Consider the following 20451-nt stretch of genomic DNA (forward strand, 5'->3'; position numbering starts at 1 on the left):
CTGGCCCGATATTGTTGGGGAGTCGGCGGTCCTTCGGGGTGAGGGTGCGAGTGGTCCTGCCGGGGGGGGGATGTATCGGACGTCGGGGAGTCGGCCGGGCAAGAGGGCTTGGGCTCCCTCTTGCTCCGATCGTGGATGCGGGTGCGGGTGGGAGCACGTGCGAGCGGTCGTTCGGGGTGGGGGTGCGAGCGGTCCTGCTGGGGGGGTGAATCGGGCGTCGGGCGGGGTGGGAACTATGTTTAAAAACTTTTGTATACCGCGCTCAGGCATATAACGCGCGAGGGGTATGCGCGGTACGTAAAATCACGTATAACGCGCGCGTTATATCCGCGAAAATACGGTACTGATAAAGAGGTGCATCTGTTTCGTTCAATTATCTCCTCTTTCATTTGGCGTCATAAGCGGGCCAGGATTAGCTATGCCACTTTGGCTTTGGATAAATATAGGGGTGGTTTGAACCTTCCTGATCTTCGATATTATAATGTCGCCGCTCTGTTTCGCTTTATTCATGAAGGATGGTCGGGTTGTTATGAATTCTCTTCCCAGGGATGGGTAGAGTCCTGGTGTGCTCCACACTAGGTCCTGTCCCTTCTGCACACCCCGTTGTCGCATATACCGGGAGGAGGGGTTAAGTTTGCGTATCTTTTACCAGTGCGGCGTGCGTGGCGGAGGTGGCGGTGTCGGCAGGGGAAAACTCTGGCAGTTTCCCTTTTGTTACAGTTGTATGGAAATACTGACTTTCCACCGGGAGTGGGCCACGCCTGGTTTCAGCAATGGGAGCAGAGAGGGGGCAGAACTCTTCATGATATCCTTACAGTGGGGGGGGGGGGGGTCATTTTCCTTCTTTTGCCCAGCTGCAGACTCACTGGCAACTGCCTCGGACTCACTTCTGGGCTTACCTTCAGGTCCGGCATTATTACTTGTCCCTTGACCATCGCTGGGGGGATGCTTGGCTCTGTGGTCCCTTGGATGTCCAGTTTTTTCAGGTATCTCCTACTTCTAACAAATTAGCTACCTGGTATCGGATTCTGAAGAACGCATCGGACCTGGGATCTATTGATCGACTGGCTTCCCAGTGGCAATCAGAGCTTGGCACTACCCTGGAACGTAAGGCCTTTCTTGATCTCTTTGCCACTGTGCACGCCTTGGGGGGTTCCACGGATTTTAGGGAAATGCAATTTAAAATCCTGCATCGGGCTTATATTTCTCGGGCTCAGGGAGCTCGTATGGGCCTTTGGGAGGATGCAGTTTGTACCAAATGCAATCATTTCTTAGGCACCCTTACACACCATTTTTTGGAATGCCCTTCTTCTGAATTATGGCTGCAAGCTCTTCCTTTTTTGGAGCACATTCTTCAACGAGCTGTGCCATGGTCTTATGGTTTTCTGCTCTTGGGAGATCAACGTGAGTTGATTGAGGGGGGGCTCACGCTTCCTCAATGCAAGGTTCTCTACATGGCTGTCTTGGTGGTAAAAAAGCTCCTGTTGCAGCATTGGGTGGACGACTCTGTGGCATCCTTTCCGCAATGGCTGGCTCGTTTGGTTGAGGTGGGACGGTATGAGCTTCAACGTGTCCCTAGGTCTGGGACTCTGGCCCATCGTTGCTATCGAGATCTGTGGCAGCGAGCGTTGAGGGTCTGTTCCAGCTTGGAGAAAGCGGGCACGGAATCCTTACCTTGATTTTTCTTCTAGAGGGAGCTGATGCTCTCTCTCTGTTTTTTCACAGGGTAGCTGCACCTGTGTGTATGAGGGGGTGAGCATTTGGGTGTTTGGATGTCTAGAGGTTAGAGTGCGGAGTGCTTGTTGTGGTTTGCGGTGAGAGCTTGGGGTTTACGTGTGTTTGTTTGGAGGGGTTTGATATCTCAAAATGTCAATTGCGATGGTCATCTACCCATGGGGTTTTTTGTACTGAGCAACATTTGTTGTCATAGTCTCCCGTGCTGTTTTCTGGCTGCTCTGTTTTATGATTCTTCTGCTCATGGTTGTATGTTCTTTTGCAGTTGTTAATAAAGATAATTTGAAGAAAAAAAAAAAGAATCGGAAGGCAAGCTGGCTCCCAGGGGAATAGATCCCTAGCTCTGAAGTGACACACATCAGGCTGGACCCACAGGTCCACCCAAAGGTTTACCCTGGGAAGCTGAAGTCCGGCTCTACAGAACCTGCATCATTTCCCAGGTAGATATCCCCTAAATATGTGGTCTTAGGGCACCGAAGCCACCAAAAAAGTCAAACTTTCATCAAAAATAAATGGAGAAATAAGAAAAATAAAGATGATCAGATCAGAAACACCGCTGTTATGTGGGAGGTCCTGAAAGATGCAAGTGTAACTTCTGCAAAACCCCGGTTTGCAAGTTAAGATTGAACACCATTTGTGCATAATCTAGAGTGGATGAAACAGAACAGCAAGTTATGCTAAATAGCCCAACTCTAGTTGACCTTTAGATTTAGTTTCTATAGCAGTGGAGTATAGCGCCCCCTTCAGTTTTTTCCTTTTGCAAGCAAACATTGCAGAGGTTTTGCTGGAAGTTACAGCAGGAGGGACTTGGCAGGAAGAAGGTTCTGGAGCAGCCCTGCGTATGTTGCCTCTTTCTCCTACGAAGCTTCTAAGAGGCTAGTAGGCCTGCCCTGGGAGGCACAAAGGGGCTGACCCAGGGAGTCTGTTTGGGGGGATTTCTGCCGGTTTTGACATGTGATCGAGAGCGAGGGAGGGGAGCTGTTAGACCCACAATAGGGAGGGAGAGGGATGTTGGACCCGTGATAGGGGGATGGGGGCTGCTGGACTCGTGTGGGGGCTGCTGCTGCACCCACGAAGGGGGGAGGGTGTTTCCTGGTTGGGCTGCTGAACCAGCTGGAGCTGGTCTGGGGGGAAGGGAAAGAGGTGATGGGTCCATGAGGTGGGTGGAGTGGAGCTGAAGGGAAGGGAGAGGTGTCAGACCAACACCCGAGCACTGAAGGGAGGCAATAGAGATGTTGGACCCATGGGATGGGGGCTAGAGGGAAAGGAGAGAGGTGCAGGACATGCAGCGAGGAAGAGAAGGAAAGGAAAAGAGAAAAGCTGAATCAAGGGGATGAAGGAAGAGTGAGTGAAATATTAAACATAGTGGAGGGAGGGAGGAAAGAGAGTACAAGATACATTGGTGTAAAGGAGTAAGAGACACTGGGAGATATACAAAAAGAGGGGAAATGGTAGGCATGGATGGGAGCATAGGAACAGGGACAAAAAGGGGAATGCTGCATGGGGGTGATATATGGACACAGAGAGATGGATAGACATGGGGGAGAATAAGAACAGGGGGGGCATAGGGAGTGATACTGTACATAGGAGGAGGGGATCATAGAATGGTGAGATGATGAAGGCAGGGAGATGGACACAGGGGAAATACTAGAAAGGGATGTATAGGAAACTGAGAGAAGGGAGATGCTGAACATGGGGCACAATGCATACACAGAGATAGAAGATGGATGGTGAGCATAGAGAAAGATGAAATGTCAAATGTTCAGGAAATCCTGGCAAGTGAGTTAAGAGAAAACAAAAGAAAACAGAGACCAGTGTCTGAGATCAACATGATTTGAAGAATAAAATAACAAGACAACAAAAAATAGCAAAAATAATTTTATTTTCTATTTTGTGATTAGAATATAGCAGATTTGAAATATGTATCCTGCTAGAGGTGGTATTAGACATAACTGGGGACCACAAAGCCCAGGCCGTGCTTCCTTAGCTTCCAGCTGGCTTAGGGCTCACTCTGACCTGAGTTGCACAGGGGCCCAAGTTGCACTCCCCTAACATTATTCCTGTCATGTGTTTCTGCGGTATTCTGTTAGCATGATTTTTCTGTGAAGAATCCTCTATAATAAAACTCTAAGTGCGCATGCGCACTTAGGAGGCTATGAGCCTTGACAGCATGCTGTGTCTTTCCGTGGCTGTATTCTATTCACGGGGCACGGCGGCTGATGGCCCATGCGCCGGCTTGCACCAGCTGGCGGCGCATGTGACAGCTTGCGGCACGTGGGACGGCTTGTGATGGCTGACGGAGTGTGGGATGGCTTGCGACGGCTGGCAGCGCGGGCGACGGCTTGCAGCGCGAGCAACATTTAGGCGGTGGTGGTGGTTTCACTCCTGATAGCTGGCGACTAGAGGAACAGCTGGAGGGTGTCGTGCGTGTGCTGCGAAGTGTTCCATGCTGGCTGGAGGGTGTCGTGTGGGTGCTGCGAGGTGTCCCATGCTGGTAAAAATTCCCTGCTGGAAGTGGTGATGCTGGACAGGGGGGGGAGGTCAAAGGAAGGGAGAAGGCCTACTGCTGGACAGGGGAAGCAGGGAAGAGGTGCTGCTGGACACGGGGGAGGTAAAACAAAGGGAAAAGGGCTGCTGCTGGACAGAGGGAGAAGTGAAGGGGTGCTGCTGGACAGGGGATAAGTAAAACGAAGGGAGAAGGCCTACTGTTGGCCAGGAGAAGGGAAGAGTTGCTGCTGGACAGGGGGGAGGTCAAAGGAAGGGAGAAGGCCTACTGCTGGACAGGGGAAGCAGGGAAGAAGTACTGCTGGACAGGGGGGAGGTAGAACAAAGGGAAAAGGGCTGCTGCTGGACAGGGGGAAAAGTGAAGGGGTGCTGCTGGACAGGGGGTAGGTAAAACGAAGGTAGAAGGGCTGCTGCTGGACAGGGGGAGCAGCCAAGGGGTGGTGGTGGACATCCGAGGAAAGAGAGAGACAGAAAGAGAGAAAGACAGATAGAAAGCGGTCAAGGAGAGAGAGAGAGAGAAAGAAAGACAGACAGACACACACATCTATTCCAGCACCCGTTAATGTAACAGGCTTAAAGACTAACTAGTTCTGTAATAATTTGGCTTATTTAGTTTTCTCAATAGTGGAGAATATATTTGAACGGGAGGGGAGACAGGTTTTGTTGATCCTTGCTCTGTAGTATTTGTGTTTATAAAATGACAATTGTTCAGAATATTGTTTCTTTTTATACTTTAATAAAATAAGTTCAATCTTGTAAAATCTATTTTGCCAGGGTGTGTGGTGGGGTGTGCGGGTGAGGGTGAGTTTGAGTCCTAGTTCTACTTAATTTCTTTAGAACATTCCTTTGTGTTAGAAAAAAATTAATCCAAGTATAACTCATCTAGCCATTAGATGTCACTATCAGCCAATACTGTAGCTGCTGCAGCTGTCTCTCCTGCAGAAATGCATTGAGGTATTTTTGGAGGATTATTTCTCCAGAACCCCTTTCTTGAACTGAAAGTGTAGTTCCTCTGGTTTTCCTCTGCTTCACGTTTGAGCCCATTCTGCTCAGTTTTGAAGAGTTATGTTGCTCTTAAAGAGATGAACAGTCAGATTTTCACTCCCTTAAGGGGGTCTCTAAACTGACTGCTTTAATATTTCTTAAATAATTTGCTCCAAACTTAAAACAAATAATAAAAGGAGCAATTTAGGCCCCCTTTTATTAATCCATGCTAACGGTTTTTAGCGCAGGGAGCCGCGCTGAATGTCCCGCACTGCTCTTAGAGTTCCAATGAGCGTCAGGAGCTGCGCGCAGCATTCAGCGCGGCTCCCGATGCTAAAATCCACTAGCGCCGTTTAGTTAAATGGGGCCTTACCCCCTCTTCTGTTAAACTGCGCTAGCAGTTTTCAGCACGGTGACTGAATGGCTCACGCTGCTCCCACCGCTCATAGAGTTCCTATGAGCATCGGGAGCAGCGCAGGCCATTCAGCACGGCCCTCTGCGCTACAAACTGTTAGCGCAGTTTAATAGAAGAGGGGGTTAGTCTCCCTTTGAAAATGGGCTTACAGGCCCTCTGACACAACCACCCCACCTGGTTTAAAATTCCTCCCTTAATTTCTAGACAGATTTAGTTAGTTTCACCACTCCAGCATTGCAGGATTCTGTCCATTACACTGTGGGAGTTGTAACCTTTATTTCTTTCACACTAGGTCCAGTATGCTTTAGGAAGAATGAAAGAGTTAAAGACACATTTTGCCTCAAGTTACCTTTTAGAAATTATCATAGGACCAGGGTCTTTGTATACCCCCTAGATTTTTTAAATAGAAACATAGAAAGATGACGGCAGAAAAGGGCTATAGCCCATCAAGTCTGCCCACTCTACTGACCCACCCAATTTAGTCTGTGTGCTAATGACCCAACTCCTTAACTCGACCTTCGTAGTGATCCTACGTAGGTGTCCCATTCATTATTAAAGTCAGGCACGCTGGTGGCCTCGACCCAGTTTAGTCTGTGTGCTACTGACCCAACTCTTTAACTCGACCTTCGTAGTGATCCTACGTAGGTGTCCCATTTATTCTTATGGGCTGCGACTTTACTCTGTAGGGGCAATCCAGCCTGGGCATAGCAGAAGGAGATACAAGCAGCCATCCAGTTGGAGATGGTACGCTTAGAGATAGGATGTCCCAACTGATTTGGATCGAAGGAGACAAAAAGTTGAGGAGCAGTTCTGTGTGGTTTGGTGCGTTCCAAATAGAAGGCCAAAGCACGTTTACAGTCCAGAGTATGAAAAGCTGATTCTCCAAGATGAGAATGAGGCTTTGGAAAGAACACTGGAAGAATAATGGATTGATTGAGATGAAAATCCGAAACCACTTTAGGTAGAAATTTAGGATGAGTACGGAGAACCACCTTGTCATGATGGAACACAGTGAAAGGTGGATCAGCAACTAAAGCTTGCAGCTCACTGACTCTTTGAGCAGATGTGAGGGCAATGAGAAACACCACTTTCCAAGTGAGATACTTCAGATGAGCCATAGACATTGGTTCAAATGGAGGCTTCATCAATTGAGCAAGAACAACATTGAGGTCCCAAACCACTGGAGGCGGTTTGAGAGGAGGTTTGACATTGAAAAGTCCTTTCATGAATCTGGAAACCACCGGATGAGCAGAGAGGGGTTTCCCTTCAAGAGACTGATGGAAAGCAGCAATTGCACTGAGATGGACTCGGATCGATGTAGACTTGAGGCCAGAGGTGGATAAGTGCAAAAGGTAATCTAAAACAGAAGATAAGGAGGAATGTTGAGGCTCCTTATCCTGAGAAAAACACCACGTAGAAAATCTAGTCCATTTTTGGTGATAGCATTGTCTAGTGGTAGGCTTCCTAGAAGCCTCTAAAATGTCTCTTTTAGGTTGAGAAAACTGAAGAGGAGTTATGTTGAGAGGTACCAAGCTGTCAGGTGTAGAGACTGCAGGTTGGGATGAAGCAGAGATCCCTGATTCTGTGTAAGCAGAGATGGAAAAACTGGTAGAAGGTATGGCTCGCTGCTGCTGAGTTGAAGTAGAATGGAGTACCAAGGTTGTCTCGGCCACCGAGGAGCAATCAGAATCATGGTGGCATGATCATTCTTCAATCTGACAAGTCTTGAGAATGAGAGGAAATGGAGGGAATGTATACAGGAAGAGATTTGTCCATTCCAGAAGAAAAGCATCTGCCTCAAGGCGATGACAAGAATATATCCTGGAGCAGAATTGAGGCAGTTTGTGGTTGTGGGGAACAGCAAAGAGATCTATCTGAGGCGTTCCCCACTGTGAAAAAATGTGAAGAGGCGAGGAATGGAGTGTCCATTCGTGAGGTTGTAGAAGACGACTCAAGTTGTCCACCAAGCAATTTTCTGCCCCTTGGATGTAGACAGCTTTGAGGGAAGGTGTTGTGGCGGATTGTCCAGTCCCAAACCTTCAGAGCTTCTTGACAAAGAAAGGAAGATCCCATCCCTCCCTGTTTGTTGACATAGTACATGGTGACTTGGTTGTCCGTCCGAATGAGGACTACCTGGCCGTGAAGATGTTGAAAAGCACTGAGAGCCTTGAAGATCGCTCCGAGTTCCAACAGATTGATGTGACACTGACGATCCGTACTGGTCCAGTGGCCTTGAGTATGGAGACCATCGAGATGAGCGTCCCAAGCGTAGGTCAAGGAATCTATTGTGAGGGCCTTCTGATGGGGGGGGCATTTGAAACAGCAAGCCTCTGGAGAGATTGGAAGAGAGCATCCAACAGCGGAGAGACTGTCTCAATGAAGGAGTGACTGCAATGTGTCAAAAGTGGGTCACAAACCTGCGTCCACTGAGATGCCAGGGTCCACTAAGGAATTCTGAGGTGAAGTCTGGCAAAAGGAATCACGTGTACTGTGGAGGCCATGTGACCCAGTAGTACCATCATGTGTCTTGCTGAGATGGAGGAGTGGGAAGACACTATATGACAGAGCTGAAGGAGAGCTTCCAGACGTTGTTGCGGAAAGAATGCTCTGAGTTGGATAGTGTCCAGAACAGCTCCAATGAATTGTAGATTCTGAGAGGGTAGAAGTTGTGATTTGGGAAAGTTGATTTCGAATCCCAAACTCTGTAGGAACCACGTAGTCCGTTAGGTCGCTACAATAACCCCCTGAGATATTGAATTTTTGATGAGCCAGTTGTCTAGGTAGAGAAAAACCTGAAGACCATGGTTCCAGGCACTTGGTGAATACTCTGGGAGAGGAAGCCAGGCCAAAGGCCGCACTCTGTACTGATAATGCAGATTTCCCACCCGAAATCTGAGATATTGATGGGAGGCCGGATGAATGGGAATATGAGTGTATGCCTCCTTGTGATCCAGAGAGCATAACCAGTCATTCTGATCTAAAAGGGGATAAAGGGATGCCAGGGACATTGCAAAATTTTTCTTTGACTAAAAATTTGTTGAGAGCCCCAAGATCCAGAATGGGTCGCAGATCACACGGCTTCTTCGGAACAAGGAAATAACGGGAGTAAAACCCCCTGTTCTGCTGTTCCAAAAGAACTGGTTCGATGGCACGGAGATGAAGCAGAGCTTGAGCTTCCTAAAGAAGAAGGACGGTCTAGGATGGACTGGAAGGATATTCTCTTGGAGGAAGCTCTGGTGGAACCTGAGTAAAATGAAGAGAGTATCCTTCCCTGATGACTGATAGCACCCAGAGGTCGGATGTGATTGTCTCCCATCGGTGGTAAAAAAGATGGAGACGACCTCCAATAGGGGGAAGATAGGACAGAGACAGAACGGTGGAGGTTATGCTCTGTTTTAAACAGTCAAAAAGGCTGTGTAGCCTTAGATGCAGCAGAGGTTTGAGGTTTCTGTTGCTTCCGATTCTGCTGTTTCTTAAGAGGAGGGCGATTATAAGGAGCCGCTTTCAGAGCAAAACGCATCTGGTAAATAGGAGGAGGACGTGCAGGCTTGGCAGGAGCTGGCTTTGGCTTAGGTCTGACAATAGAAGCAAAGGATTTTTCATATCAGACAATTTCTTGGTGGCTGCCTCCATAGATTCATCGAATAGGTCATTGCCTGCACAAGGAATATTAGCCAAGCGGTCCTGAAGATTAGGATCCATGTCAATGGTACGAAGCCAAGAAAGGCGGCGCATTGCTACAGAACAAGCAGCCGCCCTGGCAGACTACTCAAAGGCATCGTAAGAAGACTGAAGTAGATGTAATCTCAGTTGTGAGAGAGAAGTTATGACTTCTTGAAATTCAAAGTGCTTTTGAGTATCTAAATAAATTTTAGGCAAAAGAGCAATGAGGCACTCAAAATAAGTGATAAAATGAAAATTGTAATTAAGGACTTTAGAGGACATCATGGCATTTTGATAGATGCGACGTCCGAATTTGTCCGTAGTTTTCCCTTCTAGGAGGAACGGGAGCATAAACCTTGGAAAGATGGGACTTCAAGGATGACTCTACAAGTAGGGATTGGTGAGATAATTGTGAATTCTCAAATCCTTTGCAATGGAGAGTTTTATATCTGGAGTCCAATTTGCCTGGAACAGCTGGAATTGCATAAGGAGTCTCCAGGCATCTGATAAAAGTTTGAGACAAAAGCTTGTGAAGAGGAAGCTTAAGTGACTCTGCTGGAGGTTGAGGAAGTTGCATGACTTTGAGATACTCCTTAGAGTATTTGGAACCAGCATCCAATTAAAGGTCCAAGTCTATAGCCATCTGACAAAAAAAAGAGGAGAAAGATAGCTGATCCACCAATGCCTTGCCTCGAGAAGGACTCGAGGCCGTCGAGGCAACCTGGGTCGAAGATGAAGCTTCGGACGGAAAAAAGGCATCAAAAGAATAAGGAGACTTGGATGAAGCAATCGAAACCACTGAATCCTCGAGGTTTGGAAGTGGAGACCTCGATCGAGGAGTCTAGTAGAACTGGAAGGTGTAGATCGAAGCTTAGTTGAAGAAGGACGCTCTTTGGAAGAAGAGCTATGCCTAGAAGTATGCCTCGATGAAGGCCTCGAACGTTGGTGAGAAACAGTGCTTGGAAGCAGATCTTGAAGTTCGAGGAGACTTCACCCCAGAGATGGAAGCAGTCAATGGCACCAAGGAATGGATGGGGCTGGAGGCTGTGGATCGAAGCTCCAGAGGCTTGATGGAGGAACCTCGATGCACTCCCAAAGACTCTGCTCCTTGTATGGAGCATGAGGATTCCTGTCGAGACACTTGCAAAGAATCTGCTCCTTGCTTTACGTGTATAGATGCCAGACCAGACACTCGCAGAGACTCTGCTCCCTGCATAGAGTGTGTAGTCTCAGACTGAGGCATAGGAAGAGGCTCGACCTCGCGGGAGCCTGCAGAATGCCCAGGCTGGATTAGAGTAACAAGCTTCGGTCCCATATTAGTGAGGAACTGAATGAATTGCTGCTCTAACATGGTCTGGAAAGAAGCCGGCAAGGATGGATCCGTGTCTGAAACCGGACCACCTACTTTGGCTGGAGGTTCCACAGAGGCAGTGGAAATGTGCTTCAACTTGGAAGTCTTAGGCACCTTAAGCACCACCGCTGGAACTTTCTGCTGAGCAATCTGACCTGAGGATACAGGGGAAGATACAACAGACATTGTCGAGGAAAGAGCCGCTGCAAACGAAGAAGGTCTGATGAGGCTCGAGGTCGAAGCAGTGGAGGCAGGAGGAACCTTGGTCGAAGGTGAGACCGAGGTCGGCTTCAGAGTCAAGGAAGTGGTCAAATCCATCCCAAAGAGCTTCTCCAATAACAGCAGATGACGTTTAAGGGCTCGAGGTTGAAGAATAGCACAGCGCTCGTATGACTTCGGATGATGGTCTGGCCCAAGGCACTTGAGGCACCTTCTGTGTGGGTCCGTAAGAGAAATCACACGCTGACACTGGCTACACTTCTTGGAGCCTGTTGTTGGCTGGGACATAAGAGGAAAAACAGCCGCAAGGTCAAAGCCCCTAGGCTGTGGCCGAGCGGCCTGCCCCGGCAGCTGAACGGAAGAAATAAAAAAAAATTTTTATACGAGAAATAAACTAAATACAGCGATTCGTGAAGGTCCAGCAATTGCGAGGATGGATGAAGCGGCCCTGTGATGGCTTCATCTTTGTATTGCCACTGCTAGTCTAGAGAAGCAGTAGTGGAGGCTGGGTGTGGTTGAGTGGGGTGATCATGTACCTGGCTCTGATTTTTGGGAGTGCCATGGCTCCCCCATTCCAACGCCTATGTTTCAGAACATTCCTTCCAGTAGTGTTTTTTGTCTCTTGCATTCACACTGGCTTGTAATGACTCTCTTTGACATACTATGACCATTCACATTTTTGTTGTGGTATTTTTTTCAAATGCCATTTGGCTTTTCTCCCCATTTGTAGTACTGTATTTTTCGCTCCATAAGACAAACTTTTTTTCCACCCATAAATGGGTGGAAATCTCGGTGCATCTTATGGAGCGAAGGTATTTTTTTTAACCCCCGTACCATTTAAAACATCCCCCCCGCCACACGCCCCTTTTTAAAACATCTCCCCACACATGCCTGCTGCCACATCTTTTTAAACCCCCAGGATGATTTTAACAAGATATGATGGCGGGTGTTTGAAGAGGGGGTGTTTTAGAAAGGTACCGGGTGGGGATAATAAAAATATCGAGACAGCCGTCTAGGGAGGGGCTGGACCACGGCAGAGGAAACAGCTCCAAAGTTGTTTGCAGACATCGCTAACGCGGCGATCTTCTGTGCAGGCTACTCTTCAAAGGTAAAAGGGTGCAGGGAAGCCAGATGCCAAGGGGGGGGAACTGGACGCCGGGGGGGAACTAGACAGCAGAACTTCGCGACTGACCCTCCCCCCTCGCCCTCTAAAGCAGGTGTGGCAGCGGCCGGCCAACAAGAGCAGCGCTGCCGCTCCTGCTTTAGGGGGCGAGGGTCAGCCGAATTGGGAAGCCGATTTTTTGTTACTTTAAATCGATTCAAATCGATTCACCCAAAGTGAATCGGGCAGCACTAGTGGCTACCATACAATGAGGGGAGGGATGGGAGGGTTTTGTGGATCGTGGGAACTGCTTTTCTCTGTTTTGCTGGAGAGATTGTACACAGGGGACGGGTACTTTAGATTTCGCCATAACAAAAAATTTGTATTGGTCATGCCTTGAGTTCTGATACTGTACATTATGCTTGATCTTTACTTCATCTTGTTATTGTTATTCTGTGTTTGGTTGTATTCAGCACTGGTTCTTCCAGAGTGCTACTGATGTACTTGTATGCATTATGGTTTTGCCTAATAGAGATATTACAAAAAAAAAAAAAGGTACCGGGGGGAGGGGGGGGGAGTTCTGGCTGGCTGGCTGCCATTAGACGTGCCTACCATTAGACGTGCCCTGTACCCTGTCCTGGCCTATCACTAGACCACCAGAGGGGGGACAGGGTACAGGGCACACCATTTGGTTCAGAATTTTTTTTTCATGGTTTTCCTCCTCTACAGGTGGGTGTGTCTTACAGTCAGGTGCATCTTATAGAGCAAAAAATACAGTATATTTTTTTTGTCAGCGACAGTGAGTGGGCCCTGTATAAGAGGCTTAAGGAAGCTAAGCCTCCCCAGCCCCAAACACCAACTTCCCTTCCAGGAAGTTGAGCAGGGAATTTTGAATTATTTGGTAGTTTGCCCTGTTCCCTGTATGGAAATTGTATTTGTGACACTGTATACGTGGATGCATTACCTTGAAAGAAGAGAACGGCCACGAGAAAGCTGGTCACTGCAGCCCAGATGATATGCTGGGAATACTGGTATGCCCTTGGATCCATTGTTTAGAATCCTATCATAGAAATCAAATAATGTAAAAAAACATCTTCCTCATCTGAATAGGAATCAGTCCACATTTCTTTTTTTCTTTATTTCTTTATTTATACACTAGTCTTTAAGCCCGTTACATTAACGGGTGCTAGAATAGATGTGTGTGTCTTTCTTTCTGTCTGTCTCTCTCTCTCCTTGGCCGCTATCTGTCTGTCTGTCTTGCTTTCTTTATGTCTCTCTCTTTCCTCGGCTGTCCACCACTACCCCTTCACTGCTCCCCCTGTCTAGCAGCAGGCCTTCTCCCTTCATTTTACCTCTCCTATCCAGCAGCACCTCTTCCCTGCTCCCCCTTGTCCAGCAGCAGGCCTTCTCCCTAACTTTGACCTCCCCCCTGTCCAGCAGCACCTCTTACCTGATCCCCCTGTCCAGCAGTAGACCTTCTCCTTTCCCTGCTCCCCCTGTCCAGCACCCGCTAGCCCGGGCAGCCTCAGGGCTTTTGCTAGGCCGGCCCACCTCGCATTATTGAAGTGGGCCGGTCTAGCAAATGCCCTGCAGCTGCTGCATTTGCTGATCTGGGGGTGAGAAGAGGCATCCCGGCACAGCAGCGATAGCACAGGAGTCAAACCGCCACATGCCGGAAATCGAATTCGGCATGGAGGCAGGCAGCACAGGGGCAGAGATCACAAAACCCTAAGTGCGCATGCTTTTAAATGTCAACTAAACGTCCTCCCAGACTTGTAAAAGTAAATCAATAAATTCCTTGTATTGATTTATCCTTAAGAAAATCTTCTAACTGGACTGGGTCTAGAAACACATATCTATCACTTGCATATGATATAAGGCATTTACAAGGAAATTTTAGAAAAAAGGTTGCACCCACCGCTAAAACCCTAGGTTTAAGCAGTAGGAATTGCTTCCTCTTTAACTGAGTCTGCTTAGATACATCAGGAAAAATAGAAACTCGTTGGCCACAAAACAAAACTTGTTTCTTCATAAAATATAGCTTTAAAATAGCTTGCTTTTCTAGTTCTGATTTGAACACTACCAACAGAGTGGCATGTTTTGTTATTGTGTCCTTAGATGACTCAAGAAACTGAGACAGAGCCAAACTGTCTAATGAGGATAATTTATCTATTTCCCCCTCATCTACCACCTCCCTAGAAGCCCTCAGAATGTAACAGAGATTATCAGGCTCAAAAGAAATCCACTTTAGTATATTGCAAACTCTTCCGCAAATACATTCTCGAGAGCTCCAATGGAAATAGGTAGTGTGTGATAGGGAAATTTAGAAAAGAAGGTTCTTAGCTCTCATACAATTCTCCATTTTTTCTAGTTTGGCACGAAGCAATATGCTATCTTTAATATTAGATGTAGCAGTGCTCTGTAAACTTCCCACAGATTTATCTAATTTCTCTACCTTATTTCCTAGCTCTGCTATATAAGTTTCATGCTCATTCATTTTTACAGTTGTGTGAGGAAAACTGGCACAATTTCAAAACTGTAGGTTGTAATGAAGACTCAATTCTGTTAACAATCATTTAAAGTGATAACTTTATCTTTAGGGAGAACATTGGGATTTGGCTCCGTAACCATTTGTACCAGAGTCAAGCCTTGTTCCTATCACTCCAGTTTGCTCTAAGACATTAAGTCTAGCTGTCTCAAAAATTTGTGATGGAGGCTACATCCTCAGTCTTAGAGGGTGTCTCTACTCTTCCAAGCAGGGCCGGATTAACCACTAGGCCAAGTAGGCACATGCCTAGGGCCCAAAATGGTTCGGGGGGCCCACTGAAGGAGACCACTCAAAAAAAAAATTTTCAGACAGCGACAGCCCGGTCCCCCCCCCCCCTGCAGCGATCGGCAACACCCTCCCTCTTGATCGGCGAAACAGGGCCAGTGACTGCTTTCTCCCGCCGCTGCCAAAGCCTGTAAATAACTTTAACACACACCGCAGGGCTCTAACAGTGCACGTGACACTACCGGCTTCCCTCCTCCCTCCTCTTCCATCAATCAAATGGGAAGTTATGTCATGAGGGGGGAGGAAGGAAGCCGTTGGCAACATGCGCACTGTTAGAGCCCCGTGGCATGTGTTAAAGTTATTTACAGGCTTTGGCAGCGGCGGGAGAAAGCAGTCACCGGCCCTGTTTTGCCGATCGAGTGGAGGGCCCTGTTTCGCCGATTGAGGGGGGGCAGGGGACCCTGTTTCACCGATCGAGGGGGGGGGTGTCTGTTTTGCCGATCAACAGGGGGCCCCGGTGTTGCCGATCTCTGCGGGGGGGGGGAGGCAGGCTTCGGCAGAGGCAGGAGAAAGCAGTAAATGAGTGGAAGTCACAGGCCTGGGGAGGGGAAGATGGAAGGGCAGTAGAAATACGTTATGTTGGAGCAGGGGATGAGAGGGAGGGAGAGAAAGGGAAATGTTGGACAAGGGCAGGAGGGATACTAGATCATAGGGTGACAGGGAGGAGAGAACAGGAAAGAGAGTGGAAGCAATCTTTGACCCTGAGGGGAAGGGAAGAGAGAGGTGGTGAGATGATTGATCATGGGGAGAGGGACAGAAGGGAATAGAGATGGGATAGTAAGATAGTGAAGGAAAAAGGACAGGGAGATGTCAGGAGAGGAGATGCTGGGCTACAAGAATGGAGGGAGGGGATATGCTGGAAATTGAGAAATTGTGGGACCAACCAAGGGACAGGGGTGGCAAGGACATGAATGAGAGGAAGATAACCTCTAGCCCAGGGGTGCCCAATAGGTCGATCGCGATCGACCGGTAGATCGCCAAGGCAAAGTGAGTCGATCGCAGAGCCCATCCCGGGCTGTGTGATAGACTCACTTTGCCTTGGCGATCTACCGTGCCAATCAGCTTTCCTCTCCCTGACGTCAATTCTGCCATCGGAGAGTAGAAATACGTTATGTTGGAGCAGGGGATGAGAGGGAGGGAGAGAAAGGGAAATGTTGGACAAGGGCAGGAGGGGTACTAGATCATAGGGTGACAGGGAGGAGAGAACAGGAAAGAGAGTGGAAGCAATCTTTGACCCTGAGGGGAAGGGAAGAGAGAGGTGGTGAGATGATTGATCATGGGGAGAGGGACAGAAGGGAATAGAGATGGGATAGTAAGATAGTGAAGGAAAAAGGACAGGGAGATGTCAGGAGAGGAGATGCTGGGCTACAAGAATGGAGGGAGGGGATATGCTGGAAATTGAGAAATTGTGGGACCAACCAAGGGACAGGGGTGGCAAGGACATGAATGAGAGGAAGATAACCTCTAGCCCAGGGGTGCCCAATAGGTCGATCGCGATCGACCGGTAGATCGCCAAGGCAAAGTGAGTCGATCGCGGAGCCCATCCCGGGCTGCGTGATAGACTCACTTTGCCTTGGCGATCTACCGGGCCAATCAGCTTTCCTCTCCCCGACGTCAATTCTGCCATCGGAGAGGAAGTTCAGGCCAGCCAATCGCTGCCTGACTGGGCTGGAACTTCCTCTCTGAAGGCAGAATTGACGTCGGAGAGAGGAATGCTGGTCGGCCCGACGCAGGGAAGCAGGGAGAGTTTGGGGCGGTGGCGGCTTTGGGGCCTGTTCCCCGATGGTGGCAGCAGTGGCTTGGTGGAGGGCAGGGAGAAATAAAGAAAGGGGGCAGGCAGGGAGAAGAAGGGAAACAGAAAAAAAGAAAGGGAGGAAGGGAGAGAGGAAGAAAAAGTTGGGGAAGGGAATGAGGTCTGGAGGAGAGGAAGCATACAGGCTAAAAGAAGGGAAGAAAGATTGGATGCACAGTTAGAAGAAGAAAGTGCAACCAGAGACTCATGAAATCACCAAACAAAGGTAGGAAAAGCACAGTTACTTACCGTAACAGGTGTTATCCAGGGACAGCAGGCATATATTCTCACATGTGGGTGACGTCATCTACGGAGCCCCAGCGCGGACAGCTTTTCAAGCAAACTTGATTGAAGTTTCAAGTTTGCACACTGCACCACGCATGTGCTAGCCTTCTTGCCCACTAGAGGGCGCATCCCCACCTCGTGGTCCTCAGTTCCATATCAAGCAAAGAAGCCATCCCCGGGGAGGTGGGCGGGTTGTTAGAATATATGCCTGCTGTCCCTGGATAACACCTGTTACGGTAAGTAACTGTGCTTTATCCCAGGACAAGCAGGCATGATATTCTCACATGTGGGTGACCTCCAAGCCAACCAAAAAAAGGGTAGGTGGGAGGATGGCAATTTAGGAAAACAGGTTACGTAACACCGACTGGCCAAACCGGCCGTCGCTTCTGGACAAAGTGTCCAGACAGTAGTGAGAGGTGAACGTATGAACCGAAGACCAAGTGGCAGCTTTACATATGTCCTCCATAGGCGTAGATCGGAGGAAAGCAACCGAAGCTGCCATCGCTCGGACCTTATGCCCCGTGACTCGACCCGAGAGCGGGAGACCAGCCTGAGCGTAGCAAAAGGAAATACAAGCAGCTAACCAGTTGGACAAGGTGCGCTTGGAAACAGGATGTCCTACCCGATTAAGATCAAAGGACAAAAACAATTGAGGAACCTTCCGATGAGACTTAGTACGTTGGAGATAAAAGGCCAACGCCCTCTTACAGTCAAGCGTGTGAAGCGCCGCCTCACCAGGATGAGAGTGGGGCTTCGGGAAAAATACCGGAAGAACAATGGACTGATTGAGGTGGAAATCAGACACAACCTTAGGCAAAAATTTAGGATGGGTGCGAAGAACCACCTTGTCATGATGAAACACAGTGAAAGGAGGATCCGCAACCAAAGACTGCAGCTCGCTAATCTGACGAGCGGGACGTGAGCGCAATCAAAAAGACTACTTTCCAAGTTAGAAACTTAAGATGAGATTTGTCGATAGGCTCAAAAGGCGGCTTCATCAGTTGAGCTAAGACCACATTAAGATCCCAACTCACAGGAGGAGGTTTCAGAGGAGGATGGACATTCACAAGACCCCTCATGAAACGAGAAACCAGAGGATGAAGAGAGAGGGAACGACCCTCGAGATGTCGATGGAATGCCGCAATGGCACTGAGATGCACTCAAATGGAAGTCGTCTTCAGACCAGAATTCGACAGATGCAACAGATATTCCAGCACCGAAGACACGGGAACCAAACTCGGGTCCAGATGGTTCGAGGAGCACCAGGATGAAAATCTGGTCCACTTCTGGGAATAACAAAGCCTAGTCGAGACTTTTCGCGAGACCTCCAAAATCTCCCTCACTGACTGAGAAACAGGAACCGAAGTCAAGGGGAAAGGAACCAAGCGGTCAGATGTAAAGACTGAAGATTGGGATGTAACAGCGAACCCCGACTCTGAGACAGCAGAGAGGGAAAGACAGGCAGAAGCAGAGGTTCCCTGACACTGAGTTGAAGAAGCAGGGAAAACCAGTGCTGTCTGGGCCAACGAGGCGCAATGAGAATCATAGTGGCTCCGGTCGATTTGAGATGCACCAGCGTTCTCAAGATCAGAGGAAAAGGAGGGAACGCATAAAGGAACCTCCCCTCCCAGTCGAGAAGAAAGGCATCGGCCTCGAGACGGTCCCGGGAGTACATCCGAGAACAGTAGAGGGGCAGTTTGTGAGTATCCGGTGAGGCAAACAGATCCACCTGAGGAGTCCCCCAGCGGTCGAAGACCTCGCGTAGAACCCGGGAGTTCAGCGACCACTCGTGCGGCTGGAGAAGACGACTGAGTTTGTCTGCCAGACAGTTCCTCTCTCCCTGAATGTAAACCGCACGCAGGAATATGTTCTGAGAGACTGCCCATTCCCAAAGGCGCAGGGCTTCCTGGCACAGAGGCCAAGAGCCCGTCCCCCCTTGCTTGTTTACATAATACATGGCCACCTGGTTGTCTGTCCTGACGAGCACTACTTGATCGTGCAGGAGGTGACAGAAAGCTCGAGCAGCCAGGAAAATGGCACGAAGCTCCAACACATTGATGTGACAAAGACGGTCCTCGGCCGACCATAGACCCTGCGTTCGAAGACCGTCGAGATGTGCTCCCCACGCATACTCCGAAGAGTCCGTGGTCAGGACTTTGCGATGCGGAGGAACGCGAAAGAGCAAACCCCCGGAAAGATTGGAAGAGTTGGTCCACCAACGGAGCGAGCGTCTCAAAGAAGGAGTCACCGTTATTGGACGAGATATTGGGTCGCGATCCTGACGCCACTGCGAGGCCAAAGTCCACTGAGGAAGCCTCAGATGCAATCGGGCGAACAGCGTCACCTGGACCGTCGATGCCATGTGGCCCAGAAGAACCATCATGCGCTGAGCCGATACTACAGACATCAGCGAGACCTGACGACTCAATCGAAGCAGTGCCTCCAACCGAGGAGGGGGGAGGAACGCACGGAGGAGAACCGTGTCCAGCACGGCTCCTATAAACTGGAGGGATTGAGCCGGGCACAAGTGAGACTTGGGAAAGTTCACTTCGAACCCTAGACCCTGAAGAAGTGAGATAGTCTGTTGGGTCGCTGAAATAACTCCCTCCCTGGTCGGGGCCTTGATCAGCCAATCGTCCAGGTAGGGAAAGACCTGCAGCCCCCGCGAGCGCAGGGCAGCCGCGACCACCACCATACACTTCGTGAACACTCGAGGAGACGAAGCCAGGCCGAAAGGGAGGACCCGGTACTGGAGGTGTAACTCTCCCACTTGGAATCTTAAAAACTTGCGAAAGGCGGGATGCACCGGAACATGGGTATACGCTTCCTTCAAGTCCAGAGAGCACATCCAATCCCCCTCCTCCAGCAGAGGATATAAAATCGGAAGCGATAACATACGGAACTTCTCCCGGACCAGGAACTTGTTGAGCTTCCGGAGGTCCAAAATGGGGCGCAAGTCCCCGGTCTTCTTTGGGACCAAAAAGTAACGGGAGTAAAACCCCCGGCCCCTCTGGTCGCGAGGCACCAATTCGACTGCCCGGAGGCTCAACAAGGCCCTGGCTGCGTCCAGGAGAAGGGCCAACTGGCTCCGATTGGGCGGGCAAGCTCCGGGTGGCATGTCTGGAGGCTGCACGGAGAAGTTGAGCGAATAGCCCTCTGAGACGGTCCGGAGCACCCATGCGTCTGACGTGATCTCTGTCCAAGCCCCGGCAAAAGCCGTGAGCCGACCCCCGATGGGAAGGGGGTTTGGTGAAATTGCGGCGGGGGCCCGCCCCCAACCGCCCATCCCGTCAAAAGGACGGCGCAGGCTTGGATGCTCCCTGCGCAGCGGACTTGGAAGGACCTCCCCTACCCTGTTGGGGTGGACGTCGGGGTGGAGGTCTCGAAAAGGCCGGCGTAGTTTTCTGGGGGTACCGCCTAGGGGGCTGCCGAAAAGCCCTTTGCGGCGTGGCCTTAGGCTTGGGGCGCACCAGGGAGGCTAGAGAGCGCTCTTGGTCCGAAAGCCTCTTGGTCGCCGCCTCCAAGGTGTCGTCGAACAACTCCGACCCCACGCAGGGCAAATTCGCCA

At 49.5% G+C, this 20451-nt stretch overlaps 1 protein-coding gene across 9 annotated transcripts in view; it reads right to left on the minus strand.

Annotated features, from left to right (window-relative positions):
* Positions 1-20451, minus strand: part of LOC117345822 (ly6/PLAUR domain-containing protein 3-like) — a 92046-nt gene that overhangs the window by 57562 nt on the left and 14033 nt on the right. For 7 of the 9 annotated variants that reach the window (XM_033915006.1, XM_033915004.1, XM_033915007.1 and 4 more), the window contains one exon: positions 12938-13033. The exons of the other annotated variants lie outside the window; for them this stretch is intronic. In XM_033915006.1, coding sequence (XP_033770897.1) covers positions 12938-13022 — 85 coding nt within the window. In that variant the 5' untranslated portion in view covers positions 13023-13033. The remainder of the gene's footprint in view (positions 1-12937; positions 13034-20451) is intronic. 9 annotated transcript variants of the gene reach the window in all.

This window comes from Geotrypetes seraphini, chromosome 11 (genome assembly GCF_902459505.1).
Source record: "Geotrypetes seraphini chromosome 11, aGeoSer1.1, whole genome shotgun sequence".
Lineage (NCBI taxonomy): Eukaryota > Metazoa > Chordata > Amphibia > Gymnophiona > Dermophiidae > Geotrypetes > Geotrypetes seraphini.